Below are 20806 nucleotides of genomic sequence, written 5' to 3'. Positions count from 1 at the left end.
GGAGGCATCCAAGACAAAGTAGAGTAGAGCTTGCCCAGAGCTGGGGAAGGACTTGGGGCTCATTAGCAAGGTCTCAAATCAATCAGGATGACAGTTACAACTTTCTAAGTATACTAAAAGTCACAGAGCAGTACTTTAAATAGATGAGCCTTAAAAAGCTGGCTTATAATCAGGAGCTTATTGTTCTTAAAAGGAAGAAGTATAGGAAGAGAGGGAAGAAGAAGAGGAAAATTCTACAAGAAGACAGGAAAAAAAAAAAAAAAAAAACAAGCCGGAGCTGGGGCACAGACCTGTGAGTTACCAGGGAAGATGGGTTTGTTGATACTACAAGTGATGCTGTTCAAAGTCCTCTGCCCTTCAGGGGAAGAGCTAGACCCACAGCCCAGGTGCCAAGGTCTCTGTGAGTGCTGGTTCTGGAAGCAAGGGAGACAAACGTGGTATTGTCAACTTCTAGCCATAGAGATGAGGAGGTCAGAGAGATGAGGATTTGGCTACCTGGACCACTGATGCCTTCCGGAAGTCCAAGTCAGGTGGAAAGTAGATGGTGACTTGAGTCCCATAGGAGTCCTCACCCTCATTTCTTACAGTCACCTTTATGTTGAAGTCTTGGGAGTCTCCCACCACCAAAGTATCCAAGCTATGAGAGCAATAAGACAGGCCAGGGCTGGGGAGATGGCTTAGCATTTAAGGCACTTGCTTGCAAAGCTAAAGGACTGAGGTTTGATTCCCTAGGACCCACATAAAGCTATATGCACAAAGTGGTGCATTATCTGGAGTTTGTTTGCAATGGCTGGAAGCCCTGGTACACCCATTCTTTTTGTTTGTTTGTTTGGGGTGTTTTTGTTTTTGTTTTCAAATTTTTATTAACAACTTCCATGATTATAAAAAATATCCCATGGTAATACCCTATCTTCCCCCACTTTCCCCTTTGAAACTCCATTCTCCATCATAAAGCCTCCTCATCTCAATCAGTCTCTCTTTTATTTTGATGCCATGATCTTTTCCTCCTCTTATGATGGTCTTGTGTAGGTCACCCATTGTTTCTGACTATATCTCTTCTACTTTTTTTCTATCTCTCTGCTTGCAAAGAACTAAGTAACATAATAATAATAATATATTTTAAAAAATAAGACAGGCCATAAGGTGCCAAGTGGCTCCTGCAATAAGTCTGCTTTCGTGGAAAGAGGACACAAGCACTTGGGGCAAGGTGACAGCCAAAGGAGCAGTCCCCTTGTGACATGCAAACATCATTGAAGGAGCTTCCCTGGGCAGGCTCAGGGACTAGGAAACGAATAGAAGAGCACGTGGTAGTTCAGGTTTGAATGAGGAAAAGAGACTCACCCCATGAAACTGAAGGTGATGCTGAGGTCATCCTGGCAAATGCTGTCATTGCCACAATTCTTCTCAAAGGGAAACTAAAATTAAAATGTGGCACCATTAATGAAAGGAACAGAAATCATGAAACAAAGCAACAAAATAAAATGTTTAAGTAGAATGACATAAAAATCAAACAAGCTTTAGCAAGTCTGGTGTGGTGGCACACACCTTTTATCCCAGCACTCAGGAGGCAGAGGTAGGAGGATCGCCATGAGTTCAAGGCCACCCTGAGACTACATAGTGAATTCTAGGTCAGCCTGGGCTAGAAATAAGCTTTAGCAATACACACACACACACACACACAAACACACACACAGGCTTCTTCCATGCCCCTGCAGGGTCCTAGCTCCCAGACTCACCAGGGCTGTGAAGGATTTCTGAGCATCCATGGCTAGAACTGGCCGAAGGTCACCAAAAGAGGACAAGGGCCTCCCCTCCAGAGTATAGTTGAGTCGCAGGATAATGGGGTTCACAGAGTTGTTCACACAACCCTGGGAGATAGTAGGAACTTGGGAATCTGCCCTCTTCAGCATCACAGGGCCACCCATGATCAGCCCAGGGATTTGCCATTCTTCTGCTCACCGGTAACTGCAGCTTCAAGGTCTCACACGTCTGTGCCAGCCCAATGGTCTGTGTATGTCTGCGTGTGCTGTTCTTTGTCTCTTCAAAGATGGCACGGGCCTTGGGCCGGCTGTGGTCCAGGGCTAGGTCATAAGTGATGATGCTCTGGATATCACCTGTGGGAAGGGTAGCTAGCAGTAAGTCGGGCAGGCAGGGATGCCTGGTCCATCTCTCTAGTCCCAGTTGTATGATTCTGACATTATGTGACCTCTCTTGAGTCTTAACTCCTTATTTTCAAAGTAAAAGTAATAGCCGTATATCTCCAGTGGTGAAAAAGAAATGACATAGTGCTTATGAAGTTAGTGACCAGGAAGTTATTTTGTCTTTCTACCTGTTTTTCTTTTTCTCTTGCTTTGTCTTTGTTATTTAACAATTTGACTACAATGTATTTTGTTATGGTTCCCTTTATATTTATCCTGTTTGGTTTTGTAAAGAATCCGTTTTGGAAAATTCTTAACCACTGTTTAGTTCTTATTCACATCTTCATCACTCACCCCCTTGTCCTCTTTCTCTCTCTCCAATTATGTTTGCTAAATCTTGTACTATACCCCATATATATCTTATCCTACATATATCTCATACATAGCTTATGATTTTAAAAATATTATTTATTTATTTATTTATTGGAGAGAGAGAGAGAATGGGCACACCAGAGCCTCCTGGCCATTGTAAATAAACTCCAGATGCATGTGCCACCTTGTGCATCTGGCTTTACATGGGTACTGGGGAATCAAACTTTGGCTTTGCCATCAAGTACATTAACCTCTAAGTCCAAGCTTATGATTTTATTCTGCAATCAACTATTAATCTATAAATTCTTCATTTCAATCTTTGTATTTTTCAATGCTAGATTTTCACTTTAACTATTTTATGAATTCCAAGTCTTTACTCAAGTTCTCCATCCTTTCCTGTTTTCCTGAATGTTAATTATAGTTTTTATTTTATTCATCTCAGGACTCTCTAATTTATGAGTTAACTACCCATGTCTTTATGTATTTCTCTTGTTTGATGGTCAGTCTAGATGGACAAACCAAGGTATTTATAAAAATCCCCCTTAAATTTCTGACTCTGCACACCAGAGATCTTTGCTCTATGCTCAGCTCATTAGCTTTTCAGTTTTATTTTCTACTGGTTCTTGGGTTTGGAGAGGTGGGTGTTGTTTGTTTTTGTGGTGCTGGGGATCAAACCCAAAGTCTTCCTAATGCTAGGCAGTTACTCTACTGCTGAGCTACAGCCCCAGTAACCATTCTGCTATTAGGTTGTCTAAAGTATTGACTTGGGGATTCAGAGCTTAGGAGCCAGACAGTGACATGGAATTTCTAAGTGGATTTTGGGCTGCCTGCTCTACAATTCTCTACTCTCCAAAATATCCCTATTGTTAGCCATGTTGGTAGGCCTAACTTTTTCAGAACAGTTAAAACTTATACTAGGAATTTTTTTTTCTCCACTCGCTCCTTTCTAGTATTGTCATTACTATTCTCCCATCCAAAGCATAATTCTACTTTTCAATAATATAGTACAGACAAGGAGTAAGATGGTTCAGTGGAAAAAGTGCTTCCTGTCTAACCCTGAGTACCTGAGTTTGATCCTTAGACTCCATGTACAAAGATGGAAGCTGGGCTGGAAAGATTGCTTAATGGTTAAGCACTTGCCTGTGAAGCCTAAGGATCCCAGTTCAAGGCTTGATTCCCCAGAACCCACGTTAGCCAGATACATAAAGGGGCATATGCATCTGGAGTTCATTTGCAGTGGCTGGAGGTCCTGGCACGCCCATTCTCTCTCTCTTTATCTGCCTCTTTCTCTCTCTGTTGCCCTCAAATAAATAAATAAAAATGAACAAAAACTTTTTTAAAAAGATGGAAACTGGGGCTACAGAGATGGCTCAGTGGTTTTGAACACTTTCTGTGTAAACATAAGGGCCTGAAGAGACCAAAGAGACCCCTGGAGTTCTATCCCCAGGACCCATTTAAACAACTGGGGGTAGACTGGAGAGTAGGCTTAGCAGTTAAGGCATTTGCCTGTAAAGCCAGCGGACTCAGGTTCGATTCCCCAGGATCCACCTAAACCAGATGTACAAGGTGGCACCTGCATCTGGAGTTTGTTTGCAGTGGCTGAAGGCCCTGGCATGCCCATTCTCCCTCTCTCTCTATAAAGGTATCTGCCTCTTTTTCTCTCCCTCAAATAAATAAAATAAAATAAAAACTTAATAAAAAACAACTGGGGTGCCTGTGCACATCTGTACCCCCAGTCCCATAGGGAGTAGAGATGGCCGAATCACTGGGGCTCATTAAAAAAATGTCAACCTCCAGGATCAGTAAGAAATTACAGCTCAAGGGCTGGGGAGATGGCTTAGCAGTTAAGGCATTTGCCTGCAAAGCCAAAGGACTCAGATTCAATTCCCCAGGACCCACGTAAGCCAGATGCATAGGTGGTGCCTGCATCTGGAGTTTGTTTACAGTGGCTAGAGGCCCTGATACACCTATTCTCTCTTTCTCTCTATATAAAGTAAATAAATAAAAATTTTAAAAATTAAAACAAAAGAAACTACAGCTCCAGTAAGAAGGGTGGAAGAGTGATGGAGCAGACACTGTACACCCCTCTGGCCACCACAGGTGAGTGCACCCTGCAGGATTCAAGCGCAAGGAGCAGCACACGGGCACGCACATACATGTGCACAGGCCACACGTCAGACACGGCACTGTGCTGTACACAGAGAAAAAGAAAGGAAAAAGTTGGAGACCAAAGCAGTTTTCTGTAATCCCAGAACTCCAAAAGCAAGATATAGAGTGACAGAGAATTTTGCAGACGCTCTTTGCAAGTGCAGCAAAGAGAACAACGGCAGAATGAGATCGAGAGAAAGGTGGCTTCAAATGAGGTATAGTGGCAAGAACAACCTGACCTCCACATGTGTGCCATGGCATGCATGCCTACACATGTACCTGTACTCTCATACACACACAAACACATGCATGTGTATACACACATATGCAAAATAAATAATAAAAAAAGAACAGAGACAAGGACACTGGTGACATAAACACAGAGCTGAATGCTTTGTGAATTTGTATTTAATTCAATCCACTGAGTTCTCGCTCATTTGAAAATGAACCTAGTTTCTTTATGGGCCTAGGGCCCTTCCTTGCCTCTTTGTAGAGCTGCAGAATAAGGAAGTGCCATGTGGGTAGACTCTGATAAGGTTTGCTGCCCCCACCCACCAAGAGGAGTAGGCTGCTCACTTTAGGCAAGCTTAAAGAAGTCTGCAAGCACCGGTCAGAATGTTCTGCCTGAAGGCTGGCAGACCAGGATGAGCCATCCACCAGTGCCATCCATCATTTAACCTGGAGACTTACCCCCATTCCTCACCTTCTCTCAGTCGATCCCGCGTCTTCTTGCGGACACGGAGGCAGACTCTGACCTCCCCAGCAGCTTTGATTCCTGCCACCTGTTCTTGACACTCAAATACACTCCTGGCCACTTTGCTGGGAGTGAAATTCATGGTGGCCTCAAGTCTTAGCACAGGCCGGGCCCTAGAGGGACAACAGAGGGTCATCAGGAAACATCAGGCAACAAGGAAGCTCTTCTGAGAGGAAATACATGGTGTGCTTCAAAAGTGTTCTCACTGGGCATGGTGACACACACCTTTAATCCCAGCACTCTGGAGGCAGAGGTAGGAGAATCACTGTGAGTTCAAGACCAACTTGAGTCCACATAGTGAATTCTAGGTCAGCCTGGGCTAGAGTGAGACCCTACCTCAAGAAACTAAAAAAAAAAAAAAAAAAAAACCAAAAAAACAAAACAGTATTCTCACCTGAGCAGTAGTATGTTTCCCTGAGCCCCCACAGTCAAGTCTGTTAGTCCATCCATTGTGAGATCCTGGCCCCCACTCAGGGATTGACCAAAGTACTGGAGCCTGGGGGAAAGCTGGGAGCCTGCAATCCGCTAAGGGGAGGAAAGAAAAGGAGAGAAATAGTAGGCAAGTATATGATTTAGTCACCCAAGGTGGCCAGAGCAGAGATGCTTTGGGCTTTACTCTAGTTCATCTCCCATGACTTTTGAAGGAATTCAAGTAACTTAGAACTTATCAACCTCAAGATGATACCCAAGCTAGTTGGGAAGTGGGAATAGAAGGGGAATAAGACAGTGTAATGAAGGAAAATGTGATCAAAACACATTATGTACATGTATGAAAATATCAAGAATAAAGGGCTAGTAATATGGCTCATTGAATAAACTGCTTGCCATGCAAGTTTGAGGACCAGACTTTTGACCCCAAGAACCCATATAAATGCTGGATGGGTATAGTAGCTACCTATAATCCCAGTGCACAGGAGGCAGACAGAGATGGGGGATCTCCAGGAGAAGCTAGCTAGCTAAACCAGCTGAGTTAGCAAGCTCTAGGCTTGCGTGAGAGAACCTGTCTTGGTAGAATAAAGAAGAGCCACTGCTCACTTTTTGGTGGTACAGCTATTTAGGGGTCACCCACACTCTACTAAGTAACCATTCACCACATGCTCCTGTAAGTAAGTTCAATAAACTCATTCACCATCATTTCTTTAGTCTATCATCAGCACCCTATCTGGGTCAATAGCCAAGTTAAAAGAATAGAATCATTCCTTTGGTCTGTTGTCAGTGCCCTATCTGGGGTCAACAGACAAGTTAGATGGGTGAAATCATTCCTCTAGTCTATCATCAGTGCCCTGTATGGATCAACAGACATTTGTTTATATCTCTCCCCAGGAAAGTCAAGCAAAAAGTAACAAACTTTTTTTTTTTTCGAGGTAGGGACTCACTCTGGTCCAGGCTGACCTGGAATTAACTCTGTCATCTCAGGGTGGCCTTGAACTCATGGCAATCCTCCTACCTCTGCCTCCCGAGTGCTGGGATTAAAGGCGTGAACCACCACGCCCGGCGTAACAAACCTTTTTTAAAATATTTTTTGCATGTGCATGTGTGTAATGTAGTGTGTGTTGTGTGGTATGGTGTGTGCAAGTTATGTGCCCTTATGGCACCCTATACACTCTCCTGTAGTGTGGCGGCTTGCTTACAGAGGCTGGAGTGGAGCACTGGGTGTCCTTCCCCATTGCTCTTCTGCCTCGAGCTCTCATACTTGTGCAGGATGCACACCTAACCACTGAGCAGTCTCTACAACCCAGCTAACCCTTTTGTATTCATTCCACCCACCAATGAATTCATCTCTTGGCTATTATAAATAATATTGCAAATAACATGGAAGTGCCAGCCTTTCTGGTAAAATGATCTTATTTAATTTGAATGTATACCCAGTAGAGAGATCACAGGATGAGACAGTGGGACTTCCATTATATATCACATTTTCCTTATCCTTTCCTCTGTGTTGGACACCTATGTTGAATCCATAATTTAGCTATTATGTATAGTGCTGAAATAAACTGATAAACAAAATCTCTGTGATAAGTCAACTTGGAGACTTTTGGGTATATGTCCAGAAATGGTATAGCTGGGTCCTATAAAAGATCTATTGTTAATTTTTTGAAAGACCCCCATACTAACTTTTATAATTGCTAGACCAGTTTACATTCCCATCAACAGTGTATAAGGGTTCCCTCTGGTCCACAATTTTGCCAACATTTGTTATTGGTTTCCTTAATAACCAACTGCCATTATGCCTGCAGACATGAAATTTCAAAGTGGTTTTGAGTCCTATTTCTCTGATGGCTGGTGAAGCTGAACAGCTATTCAAATGTTACAACTGCATAAGCCATAATAACAATAGCAGCCTCATCTTGGCACAAAGCAGACACATAGATCAATGTGATAGAATAAAAGACTAATACACACACACACACACACACACACACACACACACACACACACACAGCTACAGCCTCCTGACTTTTGACAAGGATGCCAAAGATCGGGCTGGAAAGAGTGCTCATTGGTTAAAGACATATGCTTGCAAAGCCTGTCTGACTGGGTTCAATTATTAAGCTGCCCACATAAGCCAGACTCAAAATATTCCAAAAATAGTCACTTGAGAAGTGACATCTTTTTCAACTAAAGGTACTAGAAAAACTGGATATCCATCTGTAGAATCATAAAACTAGATCCCCATATCTCACTCTGCAAAAAATACACTCCAGAATTTTTTGTTGTGTTTTCAAGGCAAGGTCTCACTCTAATCCAGACTGACCTGGGACTCACTGTAGCTTCAGGCTTGCCTCAAACTTTCCAACTCATCTGATACTCCTCCCTCAGCCTCCCAAGTGCTAGGATTAAAGGTGTGCACCACCATACCTGGCCTTTAAAATATACTCCAAATGAATCAAAGACCTTAATGTAAGGCCTGAAACTACTATAGGAGAAGGTAGGGTAACCACTTCAAGATATAGACTAGAGAGCTGGAGAGACAACTCAATTGATAAAGAGCTTGCCTTGTACTGAGTTTGACCCCCGGACCTTATGTGAAAATGCTGGATGAAATGGTGCATGTTAATCCCAGTGCTGGGAAAGTGAAGACAGGAGGACCCCCTTATTAATTTCACTTGATTGGTGACCTCCAGGCCAGTGAGAGACTGAAGCAGACAGGCTCAGGTCACTGGAATGAACTTCTAAGTCGTGGACAGTTATGGAGGAAGGGATATTTATTTGATGCTTACAAATCCAGGAGAGGTTCCATAGTTGCAGAAGAAGTTGACCTGTTTCCACAGGTCTAAGCAGAGAGAGAGAAAAGCCAAAAGCTAAAAACTCAAAAGCCACACCACATAGCATACTTAGGAATTCCTGATAAAGCCCAGGTACTTTGCGTATCTTTAGACTGGAATTCCAAATCCACCTCCATGCCTTAGGACTGGAACCTAGGATCTGCCCAATGATATGTCCTCCAGCCTGGTGGCTGCAGATCTAAGTTACAAACTTTAGTAAAATCCTGAATATATTAGGGGCCATACATTCAAACTACCACAGAGACCCTGTGTAAAAGGAGGTGAATCGCATTCCTAAGGAGGCCTGACATTGTCCTCTGGCTTCCAAATACATGTGCAGTATACACACATGAACACACATAACATATGTACACATATGCTCACATTCACATATAAAGAATCCTTGAAGGGAGGAATTAAGCCATTCACTGTTCACTTTAGACTTATAAATTTACATGACAAACTAATAGAGCTTTTCTAATAAAAATAAAAGTAAGGGCTGAGGAGATAGTTTAGCAGCTAAGGCACTTGCCTGCAAAGTCTAAGGACCCATCATGTTCAACTCTTCAGGTCCCACATAAGCTAGAAGCACAAGGTGATGCAAGTGTGCAAAGTTGCACATGTGCTCAAGGTGGCACACACATCTGAAGTTCAATTACAGTGGCTGGAGGCCCTGATGTGCCGATTCTCTCTCTTTCTCTCTCTCTCTCTCTCTGTCTTGATCACTCTTGCTTTCTTGTATAAGAAAGAAATGGCCAGGGGCTGGAGAGATGGCTTAGTGGTTAAGCACTTGCCTGTGAAGCCTAAGGACCCCAGTTCGAGGCTTGGTTCCCCAGGTCCCACGTTAGCCAGATGCACAAGGGGGCGCACGCGTCTGGAGTTCGTTTGCAGAGGCTGGAAGCCCTGGCGCGCCCATTCTCTCTCTCTCCCTCTATCTGTCTTTCTCTCTGTGTCTGTTGCTCTCAAATAAATAAATAATTAATTTAAAAAAAAAAAAGAAATGGCCAGTCTGTTGAGCTTGCCTCAAAAAAATTAAATTAAACTAAAATTTTAAAACTAAAGCCTTCAAATTCATCTACATAGAGAAACAAGTAGCAATGCAAGTAAACAGTACTCCAGTATTCATATAATTGTAAAAAGGAGATCTCTTGTGATAGAGATTTTTGTAAAGCATGGGGTTAGGGAGATGGTACAGCAATTAAAGGCACTTGCTAACAAAGCCTGCCAGCCTGGGTTCAATTCCCCAGTACCCATATAAAGCCAGACACATAAAGTAGTACATTTGTCTGGAGTTTGTTTACAGTGGCAGGAGAATTACATAAAATAAATGTTTCTTAGGCTTGGCTATTCCTAAAGAATTTTGTAAAATACAATCGGGCTGGGGGGATGCTCAGTGGACGAAGTACTTGCCACAGAAGCATGAGGACCTAAGTATGGAATTTGTACGCATCTGTAGTAGCACAACAAGATGGGAGGCAGAGACAAGAGGGTACCTATGAGATTGCAGGCCAGCTAAACCTGGCATATGCAGCAGTACAACAAGAGATCTGCCTCAAACAAGGTGGAAGGCGAGGACCAACACCCGAAGGTGTTCTCTGATCTCCATATATATGGGCTGAAGGGATGGCTCAGTGGTTAAAAGCACACTTGCTTGATCTCCACATACAAACCATAGCACATGAGCCCCCACACACAAATACACACATCATACGCACACACACATATATTTTTTTAAAGAAAAAAGGCAGGTTTCTCTTTGACCACACTGCCCTCTGCCAAGCCAGCACAGCACCACACAGAGAACTCCAAAATACCCCAAGTAGTTAAAGTAGTTCTCAGCAACAAGAGACTGCATACCTATAATACCACAGGGCTACAGAGGTGGCTCAGTGGTCAAGAGCACTTCCTGTCCAAGCACAAGAGCTGGAGGAGTCCTGAGAGAGTACATAATCCCTAGAACACACTTTAACATCTGGGCATAGCCATGCACATCTGTAATTTCAGTCCTGTGGGAAGTAGAGACTACAGCATTGCCAGGTCTTGTGATAAAACAGCAAGCTCAGGCTGAAGAGATGGCTTAGTGGTTAAGGCATTTGTTTATGAAGCCTAAGGACCCAGGTTCAATTCCCTAGAACCCATTTAAGCAAGATGCACATGCATCTGGAGTTCATTTGCAGTGTCTAGAGGCCCTGGTGTACCCATTCTCTCTCTGTCCTTCTTTCTCTCTCTTTCTCTATATATACATCTCATAAATAAATAATAAAATATTTAAAAAAAAAACAGTAAGCTCCAGGGTCAGTAAGAGACTCCAGTGAGGAAAGAACAGGCAGAAGAGTGATGAAGAAGGACGTTAGACATTCCCCTCCAGCCCTGCAGGTGAGCATATACCACCACAGGTGAGTGCATGGGCTGCCAAATGGGTACATACACACACAATACACACATACCCCACCATATTACACACACACACACACACACACACACACACATAAAGAAAATTACATAGTCCAATAATAAAAATAGCATGGTACTAGGACAAAGACACAAGGACCAATGGAGTAGAATAGAGGGCCCAGAAACAAGCCATGCAGCTAGAGCCATCATTTTTCAACAAAAATGCCAGGAACAGGGCTGGAGAGATGGCTTAGCAGTTAAGGCACTTGCCTGCAAAGCCTAAGGGCTCATGTTCAACTCTCCAGGTCCCACATAAGCCAGACACACGGTGACACAAGCACGCAAGGTCGCACATGTGCACAAGGGGCGCACAGGGCTGGAGTTCAATTGCAGTGGCTGGAGGCCCTGGCACACTAATTCTCTCTCTCTTTTTCCCTCTCTCTCTCTCTCTCTCTCTTACACACACATTAAAAAAAAAAAAAGGTAGTCTGCTGGGCTTGCCTCAAAAAGTTGTTTTTTAATGCCAGAAGCATACATTGGAGAAACAACAATCATTTCAACAAATGGTGCTAGAAAAATTGGGTAGTCAGATGCAAATGAATAAAGCTAGATCCTTCTCTCACCATGACAAATTTCAACTAAAATTATGTCAAAGACCTTAATTTATGAATTGAAAATGTGAAACTAGTAGACGAAAACACAGGAAAAGTGCTTCAGTATGTTAGTCTAGGCATGACTCCCCCAACAGGACAATGGTAGCCCAAGAGAAGAACGAGAACTGGCAAACAGAACTGCATGAAGTTAAAGGGCTTCTACACAGCAAAGGAAACAGACCGAGGAGGCAGAATAGGAGAAAATCTTTGCTAGATGTTCATTTGATAGTAGATTAAAATCCAGACTATATTTTTAAAAAATTGAGGTCTAGCTGGGCATGATAATACATGCCCAACACTTTGGAGGTTAGAATGAGACCCTGCCTTGAAAAAAAAAAAATTGAGGTCTGGAAATATGGTTCAGTCAGTAAAGTGTTTGCCACACAAGCATGAAGAGATCTGAGTTCAGATCCCAAACACCCATGTAAAAGCCAGGAACTGCTTGTAATCCCAACTGTGGGAGGCAGAGACAAGAGATCTAATAGGCTTGCTGACTAGCTAGTCTAGCTGAATCAGTGAGCTCCAGGTTCAGTGAGAGACTCTGTCTCAAACAATAAGGTGGAGAGAGATGGAGGAAAGTACCAGACATCAACCTCTGGCTTTCACATGCATGTGTACACATGTATGCCCACACACATGTGAACATGCATACAAACATGCACACCAAACATGCATGTACACATAAAAAATAATTGAATGCCAAAAGAATCAAATAACCCAATTAATGGGCTCAGAAATAAATGAGTTAATAAACTGAGCAGACATTATCAAAAGAAGAATTAACCCAGGCATATAGCTGGATGCCTTTAATCCCAGGACTAAGAAGGCAGAAACATAAGAGAATCACTGTGAGTTCAAGGCCAGTCTGGGACTACAGTGTGAGTTCCAGGTCAGTCTAGGCGACAAAAAATTTTTAAAAATACAAAAGAATTACAAATGCCCAATAAATATGAAAAAACATTCAACATCTTCCACAATTAGGAAAAGCAAATTAAAACTACATTGAGGATTGGAGTGACAGCTTATCAGTTGAGGAATTTGCCTGAAAAGCCTAAAGACCTAGGTTCAAATACCCAGGACACATAAGCCAGATGCCCAAGGTGGCACATACATCTTGAGTTCATTTGCAGCGGCTGGAAGCCCTGGCGTGTATTTTTTCTCTCTCTCTCTCAAGTAAATACATAAATAAAAATTAGTGCTGGGTATGGTGGTGTACACCTTTAATCCCAGCACTTGAGAGGCAAAGATAGGAGGATCACAGTGAGTTCTAGGCCACCCTGAGATACAGTAAGATGACCTTACCTTGAAAAAAAAAAAAACTATATTGAGATTTCTTCTCACTCTAGTCAGAATTATCAAGAAATCACATAACAACAAATGCTAGGCAGGATGTGGGAAAAAAAATCAACTTTATACACAGTTGGTGGGAGTGTGAATTAGCGCAGCCACTGTTGAAATTGGTGTGGAGGTTCCTTGATACACTGAAGACAGCTGGGGGGTAAGGTGGCACACGCCTGTAATCCTAGCATTTAGGAGACGGAGGTAGGAGGATTGCTGTGAGTTCGAGGTCAGCCTGGGACTACAGGATGAGTTCCAGGTCAGCCTGGACTACAGTAAGATCCTACCTCAAACAAAAAGAAAAATAAGCTGAAAGTGCAGCTATCATGTGATCCAGGTACAACACCACTGGATATCTAGCTGAAGGAATACAAACCAGCACTCCACAGAAACCTGCACAGGTAGACGCAGGACCAGCTTAGATGCTCATCAGCAGACAGATGGATGATGATAATATGACATATTACACATCTTCACACACAGTAGAATATTATTCAGCTATTAAGAATAAACATTATCATTTGCAGGGAAATGGATAGAAATAGAGATCATTGTAGTAAGTGAAATGAGTCAAGCCAAGGAAGAGAAATATTACATGTTTTCTCTCACATGCAGAATCTAGGCTTAATATAAACATGACTGGGAAGCAGAGGGGGTGAATTTGGGAATAGGAAGAAAAGCAACCAGCAGGAGGCGAAAGGAGAGCATAGTGGGGAGGGAATAGCATCAAAGCACATGATAGACACTCTCATGAAAAATAAACAGAACTGAGGAAATGGCTCACCAGATACAGTACCTGCCACTCAAGCCTGAGTACCCAAGTTCATCCCCAAACCCCAGATAAAAAGCCAGAAGAAGTGATAGGCTTCTGCAATCACAATTAATATCTAAGCCGGGCTTATGGTGGTGCATACCTTTAATCCCAGCATTCAGGAGGCAGAGGTAGGAAGATTGCCGTGAGTTCGAGGCCACCCTGAGACTCCCTAGTGAATTCCAGGTCAGCCTGGGCTAGAGTGAGACCCTACCTTGAAAAACAAAAAAAAAAAAAATTAATATCTAAGATGTATAAGGAAAGCCAAGTGTGGTGGTGCACATCTTTAATTCCAGAACTCGGAAGGCTAAGTTAGGAGAATCACCATGAGTTTGATGCCAGCATGGGCTAAAAGTGAGTTCCAGGGTAGTCTTGTCTAGAGAGGAACCATACCTCAAAACACAAAACAAAAATAAAATAAAATATAAAAGGAAGTCACATCATTAAACAGCAAGAAAACATAATTTAAAATGAGCAAAAGGGGACTTCCGGTCAAGATGGCGACCGCCTAGCTGCACTACAAACAACAAGGGAAAAAAAAGATAGATGCAGATCCTAAGAAGAGAGCTGCCCCAACATACCTCAAAAAGGGCCCAACTGAAACTAAGGACAACTGGCGAAATAAGCAAGGGTGATGTCTTCCTGTGAACCGGATACCAGCACAAAGGGGAAGGAGATCAACGCAGAGAAAAATCAACTCCTACCAAATCAGAGAGCCAAAGCCTGAGAGGCCCCCAACACCTCAGCACTGAAGCAGACCAAAAATGAACCCAACATGGCTCAGGGAAATCTTGCGGAAGAGGGGGCGGAAAGAATGTCAGAGTTACATGTTGGGTCATGACTTGCAGAGACATTTGTCATACTAATAACTGGGTGCTAACTCCACAATGCACGACCCATTTTCATTAACAAGGAGGGTCTAATGGGAGGGGGTAGATCACAGATGAGCCTAAATAATGGTACCAAACTGCCTGTATTTACTGAAAAGAAAACTAATAAATTAAATTAAAAAACAAATGAGCAAAAGGAGGCCCCATGAGGCAAGGGGTCAGGGGATGGTTTGTAAATGTGTAAGTAGAGGACAAAATACTGGGGGTAGAATGGTAAAGTGGGATCAGGGGAGGAGAGGATAGTGTGGGACAGGGCTAATCAAAATTAAAGATGTTATGAATAATCCATATGGAAACCTACTTCTTTGCTAGCTAATAATATATATATGTGTGTGTTGTAAAGAGAAAATTTGGACAGAAGTACCCTGTGCAGGTGGATAATATTGTGTTCCCAGAAGCCATAGATTGTTACAAGAACATTTCACTGCCAGGGGTAGGGTATCTTTCAGTTGTTGGTCAGGGAGGTCCCTGATACCCCCAAAACATTACAGCCATTGCCAAGGCTCTGGCTGCCCTCCAGAACTAGATGATAAGACCCTATTGCTGAAGACTCAACATGCTTGGGCTCCAGGACACAGAAATCAAGCTGGAGCTAAGCTGGAAACCCCCTCCCTGTTGACCAGCTGTCAAGATCCTGGAAAGACCTAAGCAGACGATTGGGACAAAAGTCATCAGCAGCGTTAGGTTGCGCATGGTGGCACATTCCTTTAATCCCTGTACTCAGGAGGCAGAGGTAAGAGGATTGCCATGAGTTCAAGGCTGAGAATATAAAATGAATTCCAGGTCAGCCTGGACTAGAGTGAGATCCTGCCTCAGAAAACCAAAAAAAAAAAGAAAAGAAAGAAAGAAAAGAAAAGAAAGAGAAAAAGTCATCAACAGTGTTAACCAGTGGGTCCTGCAAGTTCTCTGGCTGGCCAAACAGGTCAAATGTACCAACTGGCACAATGGCAGCATGTTTATTATGAGAAAAACCAACTGCTTTCATTGGACTTGAGGTCTGCTCCATGGGAAGCAGTTAATACCTAGCATGGAAAACCTAACCAAAAGCCTATAGTTGGGAACACCATAAGCCCTCAGGAGAAAACTGCTATTGTTGTCTGATTAAATGGATATATTATGCCCACCAAACTGCCCTTTAAATCCTTAGGTTTATGCCCATATATTAACGCTACTCTCACTTTTGGTTAGAGATGCTTCACTTCTCACATAGCAGTGGCCACTGGGGAAACTCAAAACTCCCCAAAGTGCAGAGAAGAGACAGTAGGTGTTCAGCACTGAGATGCCTGTATCAGGAACCATTGAGGAAGAGGTGGCAGAAAGGATGTAAAAGCCAAAGGAAGGGGTGGAGTGCTTACAATACTATATTCCAGACACAACATGGACATGGTATTTATGACCTCACAGTGGCTGATGCTACCTAGACAAGGCCTGAATAACAGGAGGGGGAAATGACATCAAAATAGAAGAGAGACTAAAAAGAAGAAGGGATTTAGTGGAGAGGAGATTTGGGAGGGGAAAAGAAAGAGTGGTGGGAGGAGATTATGATCATGGTCTATTGTCTGTATTTATGGAGGTTGTCAACAAAAAGTTAAAATAAATGAGTAAAATGTGCTCACTTTTGGTTAGACAAGCTTCTTTTTGCAGTAGGCAGTGACTACTAGCGAGACTCAAACCGGCCAAATGGCTGAGAATAAGTGACTGTGGAGTCTCAGCACTAAATGAAGTAGCTACACCACCTCTTCCAAGGCTTAGAGAATAGTGCATAGGAAGGGGCTGAAAGATTGTAAGAGCCAGAGGATGGGAAGGAGGGCTTTGAAATGATGTCTTATGGACAGGAAGTAGCCATTGCATTCATGTTCTCATGGTGACGGTTGTAACCTGCATGAGACCTGCACAATACTGAGCCCATTAACATGATGAAGAATACCTCCCTGTGGCGATTTGAATGTAGATGTATGTCCCCATAGCCTGAGGTGTTTCTGATTAAGATTAAGTTTCCTGCTGGGTGTGGTGGCCATCCCAGCACTCAGGCAGCAGAGGTAGGAGGATCACCATGAGTTCGAGGCCACCCTGAGACTACATAGTGAATTCCAGATCAGCCTGAGCTAGAGTGAGACCCTACCTCGACAAACCAAAAAAGAAAGAAAAAATTAAGCTTCTTATTTAGTCTTCAGAGGCAGAGCGCTGCTGGAGGAGGTGTGTCACTGGGGGGTGGATCGTAAGTCATACCCCACTAAGGTATGTAGAGAGCCAGCTTGAGTGCTAGCTATTGGTTCTGCCTCTTTGCTGTGGATGTATGCAGTGAGCCAGCCTCGTCTGCCATGAAGAGGCTTCCCCTGGAATCTGTAAGCCTGAAATAAACCCTTTCCTCCCTGAGGCGCTAATGGTTGCTGAGTATTGCAGTTACCTCTCATTGCTGGCATAAAGCACCCACCAAAAAGCAGCTGATGGAAGGGAAGTTATTTATTTTAGCTTACAGTCTTAAGGACACACTCCATGATGGCAGGGGAAAGATAGTCAAGCAGGCGCTGGATATCACCTTCTTACCACAGCAGGTGGCATGTAGCAGCTGGAGAGTGAGCTGAACACTAGCAAAGGGAAGCTAGCTAGAGCACCCCTAAGCCCACCCCGACAATACACCTCCTCCAGCAGGGTCCCAATTCCCAAATTGCCATGAAGTGGGGACACAGCATTCAGAACACATGAATTTATGGAGAACAGTCAGAAGGGTGAGGCAGGAAAATTGCAAATTTAAGTATAGCCTGGGCTAGTAAAATTCTGTCTCAATAGACCAAGTTGTAATAATAACATTTATGTATAACTATGAAGACTGGAGTTAATTTTGAGAAAAGACCAAAGCTGGGAGGATTACCACTGCTCTACATTACCACATGCTCAACACTGTGCGAACAGCTAACAATACTATATAGTATACTTCAAATCTGTTAAGAGGATAGGCCATATGTTGAGCATTCTTACCATAATAAAAACATTTAGGGCTGGGGAGATGGCTCAACAGCTAAAGGCACTTGCTTGAAAATCTTGTGGGCCCAGGTTTGATTCTTTAAAAAAAAAAAAAAAAAAAAAAAAGATTTATTTTTATTTATTGGAGACACAGGTGGGAGGGGAGAGAGAAAGAATGGGCATACCAGGGCCCCTAGCCACTGCAAACGGACTCCAGATGCATGTGCCACCATGTGCATCTGGCTTACATGGGACCTGGAGAATTGAACCTGGGTCCTTTGGCTTTGCAGGCATATGCCTTAACCATGAAGCCATCTCTCCAGCCCCAAGGTTTGATTCTTTAGTAGTCATTTAAAGCCAGAGACACAAAGTGGTACATGCCTCTGGAGTTTTCAGTGGCAAGAGGACCTAGCATACCTATATTCATTCTCTCTCGCGCATGTGCACACACATTTTTTTCTCTCTCCCCTTGCAAATAAATAAAAATATTAAAAAAAAAAACATTTAGAGAAAGAAAGGAAGATACGAAGCTAGAAAAGAGTAAGAAATCAGACTAGACCAGAGGGCTCAGCTAGTTGGAGGTGGAGAGAAGATGGCAACACAGGTGAGATAGGACAAGACTGTGAGGATCCCTCCAGACAGGGAGCTGCATTTGGTAGGAAAGAAAGCCTTGGGGCTGGAGAGAGAGCTCAGCACGTAAAGGCTGTTGCTTACAAAGCCTGAAAGACCAGGTCTGACTCCCCAAACCTATACAGAGATGCCCAGTCATACAACTCTCCTGTCTTGTTGACTGCTACCACCTCTAGAGGACCTTCCACCACATGTTTGAAGGAACAACCTTGACATATAATCAATGGAGCAGTGGAACAGGGGCACTCTGAGTACAAGTGGGTGAGATTTTTCAGGGAAGTTCTGGGCATTTTCTGCTTGGGAGGTTGTTCAACAGTCAGGCCACGGTTCCACCTACATGTGCATGAGGGCCACACATAGAGTGCTCTCCTGCTTGTTTCCATGTGCTTGTATAAGTGTGTGGATATTGAGGTTTATTTTGTAGGTTTAAAAAAAAAATTACCAGACTGGGGAGATAACTCATCAGCTAAAGACATTTTCTTGCAAAGCCTAGTGACCCAGGTTCAATTCCCCAGTACCCACATAAAGCCAAATGCACAAAATGGTACATGCATCTGGAGTTTGTTTTTAGGACAATAAGCCCTGGTGTGCCCATTCCCTCTCTCTCTCATTCTCATTCTCTCCCTCTGTCCACCCCTCCATCCCTTTAATGTCTTGCAAGTAAATAAATACTTTTTAAAAGAAAAGAAGGCTAAGCTGGGCATGGTGGCGCACGCCTTTAATCCCAGCACTCGGGAGGCAGAGGTAGGAGAACTGCCATAAGTTCAAGTCCACTCTGAGACTACATAGTTAATTCCAGGTCAGCCTGAGCCAGAGCCAAAAAAAAAAAAAAAAAAGACTGGAGAGAGATGGCTCAGTGGTTGAGGTTCTTGCCTGCAAATCCAAATCCTAAACCTGAATTTGATCCTCCAGTTCCCACGTAAAGCCAGAAGCACAAAGTGGCTCATGTGTCTGGAGTTCATTCGCAGTGGCTAGAGGACCTGGTGCACCCATTCTTTATCTCTCTATATACCTTGCAATTTCTTTTTCTCTCTCAAACAATTTTTTTTAAAGAAAAAGAAAATAGAGCCTTGTAGAGAGAACAACAGTTGTTGAGGCCAGAATTTAGGATGATCACTTATCAGGGTGTGCATGTAGTCTGCAATGTCAGAGACCATGACCTGACTGCCCTAGGACAAAAGAAGAACTAACAGCCTTCATATGGCCCCTCACTGCCCTAGGACAAAAGAAGAACTAACAGACTTCATATGGCCCCTCCCCGAGGGCAAACAACAGCTCCGGGAAAATGTCACAAGACGTTCCATTCCAAGATGATCCAAAAAGATTACGGCCAGGTGGCCCTACCTCCTTGTGCCCCCTGCTTGACCCCCCTGCCTGCTGACTGATTATAAAAAGGCTAAAAAATCCAACATTAAACGAGACCTTGACAAAACCTCCGCTTGGTCTCCTTCTTCTTTCCCGCCCGTTCTTTCAGGTTGCAGCCCTCCTCGACCACCCCGCGTAACATTGGCCCCGCAGGTCAAGGGCACTGCAAGACCAAGTACAAAAAGAAAAATGCTGGATTCCCTTGTCCAAACATTATCAAGGGCTAAGTATGACAGCTCTCATCCTCACTTCTAGCACACAGTAGTCTGAGGTAGCAGAATGACAAGCTCCAGTCAGCCTGAGCCACATAGTGAGTTCAAGGCCAATGTGGGCTACATAGCAAGACCTTGTCTCAAAAAAGCTTATAGCTAAAGAGGCCATGAGCCCTAGGTGTAAAGTTATTGTTACTGTTTGGCTAAATGATCATTGTTGAAATGCTTTCTAAATGTTTATGTTTATGCCCATAGATGAGTGCCATTCTCAGCCTTGGTTAGAGAAACATTTTTTTTGAAGTGGGCAGCAGCAAATACAAAGACTCATAACTGATCAAACTGTTGAGAACAAGTGGCTGTTGAAGGCTTAGCCATACAAGGCACATCTATGTCACCCCATCCAAGGTTCAAGGAACATTGTGGATGAGAGGGTAGAAGAAAAGTAATGGTTGAAGGATGGGAAGGGGAGCTGTGAAACGCTGTCTTCTGGACATGACATGGCTGTTGCTTTGAACTCATGGCAGCTGTGGTTACCTGCATAAGACTGGACCTGTCAGCATCTCATCATGGATGAGGGAGGGGCTCATGAAGCCTCACTGTTCCCTTAGGAACAACTGACAATTAATGATTGCTTGGGGATGGAAGGTCACTTTCTTCAAAAGTGCTCCAGTTTAAAAAAAAAAAAAAAAAAAAAGCCCACCCCAGAGACAGAGAGAAGAGAGACAGAGAGGGAGAGAATATGGGCTTGTCAGGATGTGGTAGTTTGAATGGATCGTTCCCAATATATAGATCCAACTACAAATGATTGAACTTCTATGTGAGTTGGAATAAAACTCAGAATTTTATTAAAGTTTATAATTTAGATCTGGAA

At 43.3% G+C, this 20806-nt stretch overlaps 2 protein-coding genes across 4 annotated transcripts in view; one reads left to right on the top strand and one right to left on the bottom strand.

Moving 5' to 3' along the window:
* Znf668 (zinc finger protein 668) overlaps window positions 1-20806 on the top strand; it is a 704021-nt gene that overhangs the window by 342302 nt on the left and 340913 nt on the right. The window lies entirely within an intron of this gene.
* The window catches only part of Itgam (integrin subunit alpha M), a 68535-nt gene that overhangs the window by 4793 nt on the left and 42936 nt on the right, over window positions 1-20806 (bottom strand). For all 3 annotated transcript variants that reach the window (XM_004671036.2, XM_045131588.1, XM_004671037.2), the window contains exons 15-21: window positions 5807-5937; window positions 5362-5525; window positions 1960-2114; window positions 1737-1868; window positions 1342-1415; window positions 496-637; window positions 291-413 (exon numbers count right to left, since the gene is read on the bottom strand). In XM_004671036.2, the coding sequence (XP_004671093.2) occupies window positions 291-413; window positions 496-637; window positions 1342-1415; window positions 1737-1868; window positions 1960-2114; window positions 5362-5525; window positions 5807-5937 (921 nt within the window). The remainder of the gene's footprint in view (window positions 1-290; window positions 414-495; window positions 638-1341; window positions 1416-1736; window positions 1869-1959; window positions 2115-5361; window positions 5526-5806; window positions 5938-20806) is intronic.

This window comes from Jaculus jaculus, chromosome 12, assembly GCF_020740685.1.
Source record: "Jaculus jaculus isolate mJacJac1 chromosome 12, mJacJac1.mat.Y.cur, whole genome shotgun sequence".
NCBI lineage: Eukaryota > Metazoa > Chordata > Mammalia > Rodentia > Dipodidae > Jaculus > Jaculus jaculus.
The sequence above is the reverse complement of the archived record's forward strand: the minus strand, read 5'-3'. Positions and strand labels throughout refer to the sequence as shown.